The sequence below is a fragment of the Lynx canadensis genome, chromosome A1 (genome assembly GCF_007474595.2).
Source record: "Lynx canadensis isolate LIC74 chromosome A1, mLynCan4.pri.v2, whole genome shotgun sequence".
NCBI classification, from domain to species: Eukaryota; Metazoa; Chordata; class Mammalia; order Carnivora; family Felidae; genus Lynx; species Lynx canadensis.
The window spans coordinates 6738910-6755437 of NC_044303.2; the positions used below are offsets into that span (position 1 = coordinate 6738910).

Here is a 16528-nt window from a genome sequence, read left to right on the forward strand (position 1 = left end):
GGGGGGGGGGGGAGGGGAGGCTGGGACCCGGGACTTTTCAAAGGTCCTCCAGACGAGTCTGAGCTGCAGTCAGGTCCAGGAAACAGTGGTGTCACCAATGACCTATTCGAGCCAGACGGTCCGTAAGGCCCTTCCAAAGGTGACAGGTCCCCCGCAGCTATACAAATGAGTAAACGTGATGGAAACACTGCTTTCTCCTGCGCTTGACCCGACACAACCTGACACTGAAAGGTAAGGACTTTACAGGCAGTGTCCCACTGGATCTTTTGAACACCGCTGCGACATCGTTATGGTTATCCTTCAAATGAGGGAAGGGGATCAGAGAGGAAAAGTCACGCTGCTGGGAAATGCAGGCCCAAGACGCAAGCCAGGCAGTCCCGACTCCAGCAGGCGGGGTGACTTAGCCACGCACGGACAGACGGACGCCTGCGGCTTAGTCAAACACGTGCAGGAAGCACCGGGTCAGGAAAATTTTACCTTGATGGATCCTCGAGGACCATTTAACGAATTCCAGGAAGATGACAGTTAACATATTTTAAATAAAAGAGTATAAATTAGGAAGAAAACTTTGGGAGAGTCTAAGATAAAATACTCCATTTTAGAAGAGCTACAGTTATGACTGCATAAAGTTAAATTCTCTGGATTAGAAATCATTGAGAAGGTTTACAAAAAACCATAAAACCTAAAAGTTATTAACATCTTCAACACAGAAAGAGCTTGAGCCAAAGGAAATACAAAGTGTGGAAAGGACTTGGAATCAGCAATTTATAGAAGCTAAATTCGAAAGGTGAAGAAACATGCAAAGACATTCAACCTCATGGTAATCAAAACCGTCTTAATTTTCTGGTCTGTAAAATGGAATACCGTCTTCCTTTGCAAACTTACGGTACAAACAGAATGGGAACAGGTGAGAATGTTCACTGGGGAGGTATACTCAAAGAAAATAAAAGAATGATTTCAATCATGGCGTCAGAAAGACCTTTAAAAAGTATCAGATTGAAGGTGCAGTTGCTACAGCAAGACTGTTGGGATTCCTATCACGGTCCTACCACTAACTACATGCACGTCATAAGCAATTTACTTAACCTCTCTTGGATTTCAAGTCAAACACAACAATGTGAAGAATGGAGCGAGGGGCGCCTGGGTGGCTCAGTCGGTTGAGTGTCCAACTTCAGCTCAGGTCACGATCTCGCAGTTTGTGGGTTCGGGCCCCCACCTCGGGCTCTGGGCCGACAGCTCGGAGCCTGGAGCCTGCTTCGGGTTCTGTGTCTCCCTCTCTCTCTCTCTCTCTCTCTCTCTCTCTCTCTCTCTCTCTCTCGGCCCCTCCCCCGCTTGTGCTCTGTCTCTCGAAAACAAATAAATGCAAAAACAAAATTAAAAAAAAAAAAAAAAAAAAAAGAACGTACTAAGAGCCACACAGGAAGTATCCATCTGTTCACGCTTCATTTCTCTGCTGTAAGCTTGCCCTGAGGGACCTGATTAGCCTTAAACAAACCCCTCATGTTCTTTTTCAGGACAGTAACAGCCCTGAGCCCTAAGATATAGTGCATTGGCCTATGTGGACTTAACATCTACTGATGTGTAGTTTGGTGTTCCGAGTGTCCAACGTCTCTGCCCGCGAGGAAGCCAAGCACTGTGACACCATCCCCCTCCCCCGCTCCCAGCAGAAGTTCGGCACCACACCCATCACCGTGACACAGCCCCCTCCACCGCAGACCCCCCTGGCCATCTACTCCATCTCTCAGACCAAGCCAAGTCGCGCTCAGAAACCGTGGACGGTTCTGCCTTTGGACTGGTCTAGGCCAAAGTTGGGAAAACTCAAGCCAATTACCTTTCACCTTGCCTCTCAATGCGATAATCCTTCATCCCTGAAAATACCACTCCGTCCCCCAACCCTCGGCTCCCATCCTCTGTTACTGTCGTTCGTTTACTGTCCCTTATGTCTTTCCTCGACCTTGGGATTTTCTACTTTCTCGACCCTTTCTGCTGTTCCCTCCAGGAGCCAGTTTCTGTTCTAAACTCCCCACATCTTCAACCTTTGGCATTTTTGAGCTCCCTGCTGCCACTTCTAAATCGTCACATGTCATCTGCATATTAAAAACCCTCGCCCTCAGTCAAAAAAGCTATTAAGATCTGGCCTTAAGCCCCATCCTTCTGCGATGGTCTGCCACCTCCCCCTCCCTCACTGATGGATGGCCTGATTAATGGTGTCTTTGTTCATCCCGACTCCTGCACTAACCCTGACACTTTCAGTGTCCAGGCAGCTTCCTCAAGTGCACTTGACCCCTTAAAGTTCCCTTTTCATCCCTCACTTACTCATCCATCCCCAGGCCACAAATCTAGAGCCGCCCAGGTCCACTAAGATAAGAAACAGAAGTAAATTATAATAGAGTTACTAAGAGGAAGTAAGTAAAAATATTTTATAGACATTGTAAGGACCTAGCGGAGTGAGGTAGGAACAATTACTATGGTGGGTCTCCATACACTAGGCTCTATGCTGTCATCTAGTCTCTTTTCCACTAAATCAACTATTTTTTACAACCGAAGTTTTAAAGAGTACATTTTTTGCCATAAATATTTAAAATAAACTACAGGGGCACCTGGGTGGCTCAGTCAGTTGAGTGACCCCCTCTTGATTTCAGCTCAGGTCATGATCTCAGGATTGTGGGATCGAGCCCCGCACTGAGCTTCACGCTAAGGCCATGGAGCCTGCTTCAGATATTCTCTCTCTCTCTCCCCCTCTCCCTTCCCCTCTGCCCCCCTGCCCCACTCGCACGCACGCGTGCGCGCTCTCTCTCAAATTAAAAAATAATTCTTGGGGCGCCTGGGTGGCGCAGTCGGTTAAGCCTCCGACTTCAGCCAGGTCACGATCTCGCGGTCTGTGAGTTCGAGCCCCGCGTCAGGCTCTGGGCTGATGGCTCAGAGCCTGGAGCCTGCTTCCGATTCTGTGTCTCCTTCTCTCTCTGCCCCTCCCCCGTTCATGCTCTGTCTCTCTCTGTCCCAAAAATAAATAAACGTTGAAAAAAAAAATAATTCTTACACTACAAAATTAAAGAATACCTACAAAGATCTAAATGAAAAATTTTCTGGCTAAGAAAAATAATAATGAAGTCTTATTTTTTCCTGTTAAAAATTATTTTAGCATCTATGAATGGTTTTCAGAATAATAATTATTTTTGTAAAGCAAAATGTGCAAATATTTTTGCTTTTTAAACACTTAAAACATCTTTTTTTGGGTGTGTTTTTTTTTTTTTTAACACAGAACAATGACTTCACACTCACAGACATACTTCCACTGACTCGAATGCTCTGGAACTGAGATGTAAAGTAAACCAGAAAATACTCTTTCAGCATTTTGCTGAAATGTTTAAAATAATTTATAGTCCATTTTCCATAAATACAGTATGCCGTATATGCCAGAATCCTGCCATGCCTAAGAGCACCCAATACAACTTTAAAAACATTAACCAGGACCCCCCCCCCAAAAGAAAAAATCAACTAAATGGCCACAGGATAATCCCTGGAAATTGTATTGTATTAAATTCCTAAAATCTTGGTTTCCTTATGGTTTGCTTTCTTCTTTGCTAAGTAGCATAATGGGAAGGGTGGACTTCCAGCTTGTTCTGGCAAATTAAAAACAAATTCACTCATTCAGTCAACAAATATTCAGTAAGAACCTACTATGTGCCAGGAACTGGATTATGTGCTGGGAATACAACGGAGAGCAAAAACAAATGGGTTCCCTCCGTCATGGAACCGACAGTCTAGTGGGAGAGACAGACAATTTCATTATTAAATAAATGTATATGGGGGGGCGCCTGGGTGGCGCAGTCGGTTAAGCGTCCGACTTCAGCCAGGTCACAATCTCACGGTCCGTGAGTTCGAGCCCCGCGTCAGGCTCTGGGCTGATGGCTTGGAGCCTGGAGCCTGCTTCCGATTCTGTGTCTCCCTCTCTCTCTGCCCCTCCCCCGTTCATGCTCTGTCTCTCTCTGTCCCAAAAATAAATAAAAAAACGTTGAAAAAATAAATAAATAAATAAATGTATATGGAAAGTACAAACGACTAAAGTCCCAATACAGCTGCAACATTAATGCAAAAAAAAAAAAAAAAAAAAAAAAAACAAACTAAATCAACGCTTAAAAATGTTACATGTTCTAGGGGCGCCTGGGTGGCGCAGTCGGTTAAGCGTCCGACTTCAGCCAGGTCACGATCTCGCGGTCCGTGAGTTCAAGCCCCGCGTCAGGCTCTGGGCTGATGGCTCGGAGCCTGGAGCCTGTTTCCGATTCTGTGTCTCCCTCTCTCTCTGCCCCTCCCCCGTTCATGCTCTGTCTCTCTCTGTCCCAAAAATAAATAAACATTGAAAAAAAAATTAAAAAAAAAAAATGTTACATGTTCTTCCTAATTCAGAAATAGCTAGTAGCTTTTATTACACAGAAAATCTTTTGTGCTCCTTCTGAAGAAAAAGGATAAAATGAATGTGGGAAATTATTTACTCAAACCTACTTAATAGGTGTGATTTCTAATTATTTCCTCACTTAAGGAAGACCAACACTTAAATATATACAGGGGCGCCTGGGTGGCTCAGTCAGTTAAGCGTCCGACTCCTGGCTTTGGCTCAGGTCACAATATTGCAGTTTGTGAGTTCGAGACCCGCATCGGGCTCCGCGCTCAGAGTGCACAACTTGCTTGGGATTCTCTCTCTCTCTGCCCCTCCCTCCCTTGCATGCTCTGTCTCTCACTCTCTCAAAATAAATAAGCTTTAAAAAATATACATACAAATATGCATGTATATTTGCATTAGTATCTCTCCACATCGCCTGAACCACTGCTATGTTCTTACAGGTCTCTCGAGAATAAAGACCACTTCTACCCATTCACTGCTGTATCCCCAGCACTTAGAACAGTGCCTGCCACATATTAGATGTGCTTGACATTTTATGAACCAACGAACGAATGAATGAATGAACGAGCGAACGAATGAAAAAAAATGGGGGCTGAAACAGCTAAGATGACAGGAGAGGAATAAATCTGGCCCAAAACAACAGTGTGACTATGTAAACTGCTGAGATCCAGCGGGTCTGAGTGCACAGCTACAGGCACCAGCGGATCTGACTTTCAAGCCCAACCTAACTGATCCCCAACTCTTCAGGTGAGTCAATGCTGGCTAGCACAGAATTTGATCACCAGTCTGTTTTAATTCTTCGAAAATAATAGAGTGCCTACAGGGAGTTAGCGATGTGAAAGAGAGGGCTTCATTTCTTACCCCAGATGACTGCAGTAGCCTCTGGGATGGTCTCCCAGCTCCCACTCAAAGCTGCCCCTGCCCACTGACCCACCGCTGTGCCCCCCCCCCAGCAGCCACAGGGATCTCCTTCTAATGCAGATCAAAACCTATCACCCCCTGCTCAGCACCCCCGAACGGCTTGCTACGACTTTCAAAATAAAACCCAAGCCCCAGGCCCCTCCCTTTTCTATCTTTATCTTACTCCACTCCAGCCACGTTAATTTCCTCGCTTTCCGTCAAGCCCTCAGGGCAACTGCAATTTCTGTTCTATCCGGTTGGAACAATTTTGCCCCAGATCTTCCAATGGCTTCTCACTTTAACTCTCTGATCTAACAAAACTTATCAACTCCCTCATTCTCTATCCCCTTTCCCTGTTTTTGTTTTGTTTTGTTTTGTTTTGTTTTGTTTTGTTTTCACAGTGCCAATACATTATATTACATGATTCAGTGCCTTCCCCGTGAGAATGTCAGCTCCTCGTTTCTGGTGCTCTGCAGGAGCTAAATACATAATAGTTAACCAATACAAACATTCAGCTAGTCTCCCATCATCAAAAGTAACACGGTTATGGGGCGAGTGTTAGCCCTGTATCATACCGTAAAAGCACTAAGTGTCACCACTGTATCTATCACACTATAAAAGCACTATGCCACAGTTCTCATATGCTATGATTAGGCAACACGAATTAAAATTTTGAAAACAAAAATCCATTACTGAAGTTAAAACAGATTCTTTCCAGGGGATATCAGAATGATTAGTAATATAAAGCAACAGCGATTAGCACAATATTGAGCTGGTATCTACTGAAAATACAAAACCTTAAGTTTACAGCATAACATGGAAGAAAAGGGATTTAAGAACAACAGTCCAGGAGTGCCTGGGTGGCTCAGTCGGGTGAGCATCCAACTCTTGATTTCAGTTCAGGTCTTGAATGCTGTGGGATCAAGCCCCACGTCAGGCTCCCCGCGCTGTGTGTGGAGCCTGCTTAAGATATTCATTCTCTCTCTCCCTCCCTCCCTCCCTCCCTCCCCCCACCTTCCGCCTCTCTCACCCACATGTGCTAAAATAAAAAAAATAAAAAAAAAGGAATAAGAGTCCAACAGTGAAAGTTAGTGGTAATTCTGAAACGGGCAGCATCCAATGTTCCAGAGATTAAAAACAACTAGCAGACAATCTCAGGAGGGTGTATACAATTAAATCCTCTGTATTTTTTTTTAATTTATTTTTTAATGTTTATTTTTGGGAGAGAGACAGAGTGGGAATTGGGAAAGGCCAGAGAGAGAGGGAGACAGAATCCGAAGCTGGTTCCAGGCTCCAAGCTGACTGTCAGCACAGAGCCCGATGCAGGCTCGAACCCACGAACCGTGAGATCACGCCCTGAACCGAAGTCTGACGCTTAACCTACTGAACCACCCAGGTGCGCCTGAATCCTCTTTAATTTGTATGTTCCTCTTCTCCTTTACACAATTATCAGGAAAAGAACCGAAAGGCAAAACTGTATTTCAAAACATACAAAAGCCAGCAACATCGAATAATAAACATGCTTTTTCCATTCCATATTGTTCCTGAGGTACAGAAAAACGAAACAAAACTACGAAAAGATAAGTTTGGAATACTCATTCTGCAATCAGTTTCATTCAACAAAATAAGTCTACGGTGCACCAATTTACTCTGCCTAAACATATAAAAACTTTCAGAAAACACTGAATTATTAAAAAATAATAAGCACTCTAAAAACAGCCCAGCTTTGACAAATACATAAATGCACACACACCTTTCCAAACACAGTAACTCGAGCTCCGTGTTTAGGAGTGAATCTGAACTTAACAAGTCACTGCACACTTAACAATCACGTTAAGGACTGCATGCGTGTGCCCCCACCAAAATTCGTATGTTGAGACCCTAACCCCCAAAGCGATGCTATTTGGAAACGGGGCCTTTGGAAGGACTTTCAGGTCTTGAGGGCTGGGACCAGCACCCTCGTAAGAAGAGAGAAGAGCGAGCTTGCTTCTCTCTCTCCACCGTGTGGGGGACACAGCAAAAAGGCAGCCGCCTACAAACCAGGAAAAGGGCCGACATCACACGGGGAAGCTGCCAGCATGTTACCCTTGAACTTCGCAGCCTCCAGAACGGTGAGAAATAGGTATCTATTGTTTAAGCCACCCGATCCACGGTATTTTTGTTACGGCAGCCCCAACTAAGAGCACAGACAATACACTGAACGATAATGTCAAGAAAAATATACTATTCAGCGAAAAAGAAAAATAACGTGTATTCTGTGTGAGTTTCAGCTTTCTGATGTTGTGGTTTCTAAAATGCTAACAAAATCACTGAAAGGATGGCATGTTCAATTACCATGCACTTGAATTTTCTACCAGGACAAAATTTCTGAAGTTTCATACCAGTACAGACAAAAAAGACAGAGAGGACTTGAATCACTCAGCCATTCTCTAATGGAGTTGTTTGTGGTGTCCTTAAAAACAGAAGACACTCTACGATTCTGTAATTTGAGAAAGTAAAGATGTTTGGCTTTCATAGGGGAAACACTTAAAAAGATTTATTTTTGTGAGCGATGGTTCCACTGCTCTGTATCTGTATTTGGAGGAAATAAAATCTTTTAACACCTGAATCAGACTCAAGAACAATAAATAGCCTATTGTCACATTATTTCAGCGTCGTCTTGTGTTTTGGGAAACTAGATTTGACCCACGAGGCCTATCTCAATTCATGGGATAATGAATGGTGTCAGCTCAGTTAAGCACAGGATTATTCAGTAGTATGTTTAATAACCAATCTTAAAGACTTCTCAAATCTTATCTCTTATCTTTTGATAAGAAATCAAACTAAAATACCACTCAATTTTATTTCTACAATGATTTAAATGCCTTTATCAAACAAAACAGAATTCCACATGTTATTTAAGTCCCATTTGAATTCTTTAACAGACCCTGCTAGGCAGAATAAGGGATTTAGACGTCAGGAAGACATATGGGACCCTGACAAGCCACTTTTACTTCTCTGAGCGTCAACCATCTCAGAGCAAGAGAGAGAATAATGTCTAACATAGGGGCTTGCTGTGAAAATTAAGTGAAAAACATTTTAAGAGAGAAAAGGAAAGCGGGGCTTAATCAGTAACTATTTTCATTAAAGGGGTGAGTGGAGTTAAAACCACCTACCCTAAGCCAAAAAGTTTTATTGTTCTGGCTCTTTCCTTTCCCTGGGGTAGGACTCCTGGAAAGGTTCGCTTTTGTCCTTTTCATGGCTAAAACAGGCTCTCTGCATCAGGTCATTGTAAGGATAGAATGGGTTAAGGGTTAACGTATGGAAAGCATTACCAAAACAATAACGTGGGGGGTGGGGGGAACCATAATACTTCACTCTTGATAGAAAAGTCAGGCAGGCCAAAAAAAAAAAAAAAAAAAAAATCATTTCTATCTCCTGGCATAAAGAAATTTGGTCTTTGTCTAACATACTTCCAAAATGAATCACACCTCATTTTAATTACTGTGTGGCTGCCTCCTCACTAAACTGGCATGTCCTTAAAGACAGGAACATCAGCTTTGGTCTCTTCAATGGCTAACATATTGTCAGGCATAAAACAGATGCTTGGTCAGTGCTTACTGGCTTACAGTGTGCCGTATTTACCCTTCCTGTTACGTAAGAATATATTCAGAAGTAGAAGAATTACCATTTTCCTTCCGTAATCTTGTTATGAACTTCTTAGGAGGAATCACCCCAACCTTCTTCTTCTGAGTGGCTATGCTATGGAAGAGGTCTGCTAGGCAGGTAAGAAGGTTCTCCTTCTTCCTAGGTTGGCTCTTGTAAGCTAGAACTTTTTCCCGAAACGGACGACAAAAATAAAGTGCTTGAAGAACTGAATTACAGTAGCAGGTATTCCCAAACTAGAATAGAAAAAAAAAAAATCTTGTTAAATTTGGGGCAACATATTTTCAAGAGAAAGAATTTCCACGTGTACAATTAAGAAAACAGAGACAAGACAGGGAATTTACGACCCTCATAAATTAAAAGGTATCTGAGAGTAGAAATAATTGTTCTGATTGCAAATTTGCCTTTTTGACATTAAATGGATGTTCCAGGCATTGGCTGCAGGTTAAAATGGAAGGAAAACAGATGCGATAAATTTGGCCTTTATGAAAACAAATTCAAAAAATTATATAGTTTAAACAAAGTAGTTAAGGTTTAGAATTCTGTGTAATTTTTTCTTTTTCAATTCCCACTATTATTATATGTTGGTTGGGTACTAACCAACCATTTATATAGGATACATTTTAAAACACAGCTCTCAAAAATTCTTGAAAAAAACACAAAAGTAAAGTTTTCTATCCGATTCTTAAGTGCCATTCAAGAAATAAAAGCAAAAAGCAAAGTCAAATGAGATCCTGTGAAATATTACATTAAAAACCATCAGCAGGGCACGTGGGTGGCTCAGTCAGTTAACATCTGACTCTCGATCTCGGCCTGGGTCGTGATCTCACGGGTTGGTGGGACTGAGCTCCGCGTCGGGCTCTGCACTGACAGCACGGAGCCTGCTTAGGATTCTCTCTTTCTCCCTTTCTCTCTGCCCCTTCCCAGGTCACGCTCCCTCTCTCTCAAAATAAATACACTTTAAAAAAAAAAAAATCATCAGAGTGCCAGCACAACCACCACTGAAATGCTGAGATGCCGGGTCACATCATTCTGGATATATTACAAATGAGCGTCAGGTGCAGAGTTAAATCCTCAACTTCTTACCGGCCATGTGATCTGGAATGTGTAACTACAGCTCACTGAACTTCAACTTCCTACTCTTTAATAATGGGGAAAACACTCCTACCTTAAGAGAAACTGATACATAGTTTGACAAACATTTGTTGTCTCCCTTTTCCCTTCCCATTAATAGACACTCCCAAAGTCAGCTCCCAAAGTCAGCTGACAAAACACCCAAAAGCCACAGAGGACCGGGGGGGGGGGGGGGTACCTTGAGAGTATAAAAAAGGAAAGAGGGCAATTCTCACAGCACCATCATGCAGTGAAGTCACACGCATACTAACCTAAAAGGCTAGGCAGAGAAGACTTTTAATAATGAGCAAGGTCAAACTCCTGTCCTTTGCTTATGCTTAAAACCAGGAAGGAGAAATTAAAAGCTAATAAAATTGGTTATTTATAAGGAAAAAGGAAGAGTGGAGAGAATTCAAAGCACATTTTTAAAAACGTCTGCTTTGCACCCATTTTTTTAAAAAATAAATTAAGAAGTACCCAGAGGAAAAAAAAAAAAAAAAGAAATTCCTAAAACTGAAAGGAAATAGAGATCAGTGAAAACTAAATGTTGATTAAGTTGGGGGAGAACTACACAAAAAATTACTTCAAGCAATTTTAAAACACAGAATTTTTATCATACATCCCTACGGAAAAAGTCTAAGAATAAAAAGAAAAAAAGGAATCTTAAATGGCATCCAGTAGTCGCATTGTTAGAATTAGTCTATTGACATTGTTATTCTGAAACCCCTACAGATTTCTGAAGGACAAAGCAAGCAAAGACTTACATTAATATCCTTAGGAACCAAAATTATTAATGCGAAGGAAAAAAGCTACAGTAATAAAGAGTAAAAGCCTTGTAAACTTAAACTGGAATGTGAAGTTATCAATTATAAACTCATGTCTTTCTGTGTGTGTGCGTGTGTTCAACTTCTGTCCACCTCAAGGCCTAGCAGCAGCAGCAAGCTTCCCTGGCACGCAGATTATAGTCTTTAAAAACCTTTTACCCGCAAAAAGAAACTAGGATGCCTCGCAGATATGGCTATCTATACAAGGTCTGGGACAGGAAATACACAAATACAGATTAGCCTGGAATATCTTTTTGTGTGGATTCAAGAGCCAACTTTCATCAAAAAGAAATACTGCAATTGACAACATAAAAATTTATGAAAAATGACATTTAAAAAAAAGAGACCTCTCCATGGGAAGTCGCAAACTAATACATCAAAGGAAAACATCAAAGTTTTCTCTTGTCTTTCTTGTAAGAACAACATTCCAGAAGGCTCTAAATAGCTGCTGAAAGAAATTCTAGCTTACAGAACAATCCCAGCTAATAAATTCCAAAGAAATGATTGTAAATAATGGACTGGGCAGTGATTATCAGGGGATACTAAAAGCATTAAAGACTGATGGAGAACTTTAAAATGATCTGAACCCTCAGTGCATTCCAGCATCATTAAAAAAGAACCACAAAATTTCTATGTCTCCTGGAGAAATACATAGCAGCTCTTATGAAGTGTTCTTTTGTTTTTTAAACAAAACCACTAGGGGCACCTGGGTGGCTCAGTCGGTTGGGCGTCTGACTTCGGCTCAGGTCATGATCTCACAGCTTGTGAGTTTGAGCCCCGCGTCGGGCTCTGTGCCGACAGCTCGGAGCCCTGGAGCCTGCTTCGGATTCTGGGTCTCCCTCTCTCTCTGCCCCTCCCCCACTCATGCTGCTTCTCTCTCAAAAAAAATAAATAAACATTTAAAAAAAATTAAAAAAAAAACAACACTAAATTTATATCTAGCATCTAGACCTAACTATCAATTTACAGATATTCAAACAGAGAAACAAGTTAAACAATACCACAAAAAAGGAACAGAACGTGTGGCCCAGTGAGGGTTTTACATTCATCGTGTTGGTCAGAGCCAAGAAGTAGTTTCATAAAAACAGATGCTTAAGAGGCTTTCCAAAGAAATACTAAAAGAAGTAGATAACTGGGCGATGCACTGATACTATTGATAAATGTAACCATGGAAACTTTCATAAAGCCTATCCAGGGGCTAAGTACACCTGCAGCAGAACCTACAATATTAAGATTAATGTACCAATTACTCAGTATTCGTCAGTCTAAAGCAATACTAGGATTCATACCATGGTCTAATGACGTTAATGACCAACAAACTATACCTCTGTCAACGGAAGAGAAGATTCCATCTCCATAATTTGGTCATTTTTATTCAAGAATAAGCAACAGAGACTCCAATGACTTCCACAGAGTAGGTAGATTAAAAACAAAAGACAGCATCTCACAGTGTATTAGAAAAACGTACGATAGTAAAACCTGACTGACATAAAAAAGAAGCAAATGGCTTCCAAGCTTAGTAAAGAACCCGAGGGAGTCTGTATTCTGTAGAGAATGCTGGAAGGCAGCCCCTTCCTTGCTCATCTCCTGAATGTAAGGCAATAAGTAACTTTATAGTCCGTTATTTGATGTCTTCTCTTATGGTCTTGCACTTATCTTCATCAATTCCAGTAAGGAAAAATGAAAGTGTGAAACTACTACTATTTCTCTAGAATAAACAATCACTTTCGGGGCGCCTGGGTGGCTCAGTCGGTTAAGCGGCCGACTTCGGCTCAGGTCATGGTCTCGCGGTCCGTGAGTTCGAGCCCCGCGTCAGGCTCTGTGCTGATAGCTCAGAGCCTGGAGCCTGTTTCAGATTCTGTGTCTCCCTCTCTCTGACCCTCCCCCGTTCATGCTTTGTCTCCCTCTGTCTCAAAAATAAATAAACGTTAAAAAAAATTAAAAAAAAAAAATTAAACAATCACTTTCAATCTTATTCATAACTCTGAAACTTTTCTTTCAATTTCCTTGATAGCGGCTTTCATTCAAGTTCCTAAGACCTAAAAATGTATCTTTCAAGTGCATAGCTTTCATGCAAAAGATGGTCTGGGATGATTTCCTCCACACTCCTGTTTCTGAATGTTCAATTTCTTTTTAAAAATTTTTAAAAACATTTTTTTAATGTTTATTTATTTTTGAGAGAGAGAAAGAGACAGAGCTTGAGTGGGGGGAAGGGCAGAGAGAGAGAGAGAGAGAGAGAGAGAGAGAGAGAAGAGAAGAGAAGAGAGAGAAGGAAACACGCAATCCGAAGCAGGCTCCAGACTCTGAGCTGTCAGCACAGAGCCTGACGCGGGGCTCGAACCATGAACCGTGAGATCATGAGCTGAGCCAAAGTTGGATGCTTAACCAACTGAGCCACCCAGGTGCCCCCGAATGCTCAATTTCTAAATAAGACATTGCTATAGGGTTGACACCTACCCTATCTTCTCAGCTTATTTTGAAGATCAAAGGTATAATCCGGCTTAAAATCAGGGAAACAAATTTTAAAAGCTGCCACCTCCTCAAGGTCTGATCACTGATTTTTCAATTGCTCACTGATCACAATGACCTATGCTTGCTTTCCCTAATGCTTTTTTCTCCTAGTTTTAAAATCAATGCCCCCTCCACAAATATTTATCATATCTCCATCATTAAGATCATTGTGAGCACACATCCCTAATAAACACAAATAAAAATTATATATGTGTTACATTCTACACATTAAAATTACTTTTATAAAATATAAAATTTATATACATAAAAACATACATTATATACAGTTCGCCCCTGAACAATGAGGAAGTTAGGGGCGCTGATCCCTCACACGGTCAAAATCTGTGTGTAGGGGCACCTGGGTGGCTCAGTAGGTTAAGTGTCTGACTCTTGACTTCAGCTCAGGTCATAATCTCACGGTTCATGAGATCAAGCCCCACGTCGAGCTCTGCGCTGACAGCACAGGACCTGCTTGGAATTCATTCATTCATTCATATTCATTCTCTCTCTCTGTCTCTCTCTCTCCCCGCCCCCCCTCCCTTTCTCTCTGCCCCTCCCCTGCTTATATGCACTCTCAAAATAAAAAAATAAACATTAAAAAAAAATCTGAGTTGGTGTGCCTGGGTGGCTCAGTGGGTTAAGTGTCCGACTTCAGCTCAGGTCATGATCTCACGGTTCGTGGTTTGAGCCCCGCATCAGGCTCTGTGCTGACAGCTCGGAGCCTGGAGCCTGCTTCACATTCTGTGTCTCCTTCTCTCTGCTCCTCCCCTGCTCGTGCTCTCTCTCAAAAAAAAAAACAAAACAAAACAAAACAAAACAAAAAAACATTAAAAATTTACAGGGCACCTGGGTGGCTCGGTCAGCTAAGTGTCCGACCTTGGCTCAGGTCATGATCTCGCGGTTCGTGAGTTCAAGCCCCACGTCGGGCTCTGTGCTGACGGCTCAGAGCCTGGAGCCTGCTTCGGATTCTGTGTCTCCCTCTCTCTCTGCTCCTCCCCCATGCATACTCCCTCTCTCAAAAATAAACATTAAAAAAATTTTTTTTACAAAAATATCTGAGGGCAACTTTTGACTCTGCAAAAACTTAGACTACTGTTGACTGGAAGCCTTACCAGTAACAATCAATTGACACATATTTTATATATCGTATGTACTATGTACTGTATTCTTTTACAACAAAGCTAGAGAAAAGAAAATGCTATTAAGATCATAAGGTAGAGAAGAGACATTTACAGTACTGTGTTAAAAAAAAAAAAAAAAAAAATCCATGTATAGAGGGACCGGGGCAGCTCAAACCCATGTTGTTCAAAGGTCGACTGTATAACAAATGTGACTAAGGCCAAGTAGATATTTTAAATTTTTGTCTGACTTACATTAATTTTGTTTTCACTAAAGATTATCAATGCTTCAGTGAGAGCAATAAAATTGAGTACGCCTTCTGGTAAGCTGTGGCTTATACAGTGATTGACAGACTGGGTTTATGCTCAGTATATCCTATGAGCTATCAAAGACTCAGACACACACAGAGAGGTGCAAATGGGAAGTTCTTTTATGGCCTTACTTTCTAAAATAGTATATTAACTTTTTTTTTTTTTTTAACGTTTATTTATTTTTGAGACAGAGAGAGACAGAGCATGAACGGGGGAGGGTCAGAGAGAAGGAGACACAGAATCCGAAACAGGCTCCAGGCTCTGAGCTGTCAGCACAGAGTCCGACGCAGGGCTTGAACTCACGGACCGCGAGATCCTGACCTGAGCCGAAGTCAGCCGCCTAACCGACTGAGCCACCCAGGCACCCCCGATACTAACTTTTCAATCCTACCACGTCTGTTGGAACTCACCTGAGCGATCACCTGCCTTGCCAGCAGCATGGCGTGGTGAGGAAGTCACAAGCCCTGAAACTGAACTGCCTTGGGCTCAAGCTGGGTTCCGCTACCTGACCGCGGGAAATCACTGAGCCACGCCGTTCATCCGTTTCCTCATCTGTGAGTGTGGTTTACAATACAGCCCACACCTCGTAAAACCTTGTAAAGAATTAAATTAGCAACCTGCATGGAGCACTTCCCCAGCACTCCATCACCGCACTGTTATTTCTGAACAATCTTTTTAAGTCATGTGGCCATTTTGAAAACCTAGGTTAACCGAATGAAATTAAATCATGTAATCTCTTAATCTCTGTTCAAATTATAATAGATTGCAACCGCACAAACGAATAAGAGACAATGATACCATCGACTCGCTCATGTCGAACTTGAGTGTCACAGGACCACTGCACACACGGATAGAGCCTGGAGCCTGCTTCAGATCCTGTGTCTCCCTCCCTCCCTCCCTCTCTCTCTCTCTCTCTGCCCCTCCCCTGCTCACATTCTGTCTCTGTCTCTCAAAAAAGAATAAACGTTTAAAAGCAATTTTTTTTTTTAACGTTTCAAGATGTTTATTAAATGCTCCATTGTCCCATGCTGGAGGCTGGTGATGATGATGCCTATCCTGTGCACGTCCCCTTCTAAAGGAAGGTCCTCTTCCCCAGCACAGTTTAGGTGGCCCTGTTCTGTTCATTTGTTGGCTTTAATTTATTTACTTATTTGAGACAGCGTGAGCGGGGAGGGGCAGAGAGAGAGAGAGAGAGAGAGAGAGAGAGAGAGAGAGAGAGAGAATCCCAAGCAGGCTCCGCTCTGTTAGCACGGAGCCTGACGGGGGGGGCTGAAACCCACCGACAGGGAGATCACGACCTGAGCTGAAACCAAGAGTTGGACGCTTAACCAACGGAGCCAGGTGCCCTAGGTGGCCCTGTTTTTTAACACTATACCCCACATTTCCCTATCCACCACTCTCACTACAGTCAAGTAAACCTAATCTAAAAATGTCCTTCCATATGTTAGTGGACATCCATTCCTTACCCTACACTACCTCACTCTAGTGTCCCACCCTTCCTTATAGGAACAGACGTCTCTACATAAATGCCATAGGGTTGTCAATCACAAACCTTTTTACAGACCCTGCCAACAGGGCCATCCACTTGACCCAATCTCAGCAGAATACTTGGGCCAGAGTTCTTTTGTCAGGTCCAATATGAACATTCTCTGGGATCTCTGATAATGCAACCCTCAAGCAGCCTATGGCCAGCAGGTGGAGAG

General features: G+C 42.4%; 1 protein-coding gene across 2 annotated transcripts in view; it reads right to left on the reverse strand.

The window, feature by feature from the left end:
* Positions 1-16528, reverse strand: part of USP12 (ubiquitin specific peptidase 12) — a 104567-nt gene that overhangs the window by 26514 nt on the left and 61525 nt on the right. The window contains exon 3 of one of the 2 annotated variants that reach the window (XM_030308196.1): positions 8970-9183. The exons of the other annotated variant lie outside the window; for it this stretch is intronic. Within the exon in view, the coding sequence (XP_030164056.1) occupies positions 8970-9183 (214 nt within the window). The remainder of the gene's footprint in view (positions 1-8969; positions 9184-16528) is intronic. 2 annotated transcript variants of the gene reach the window in all.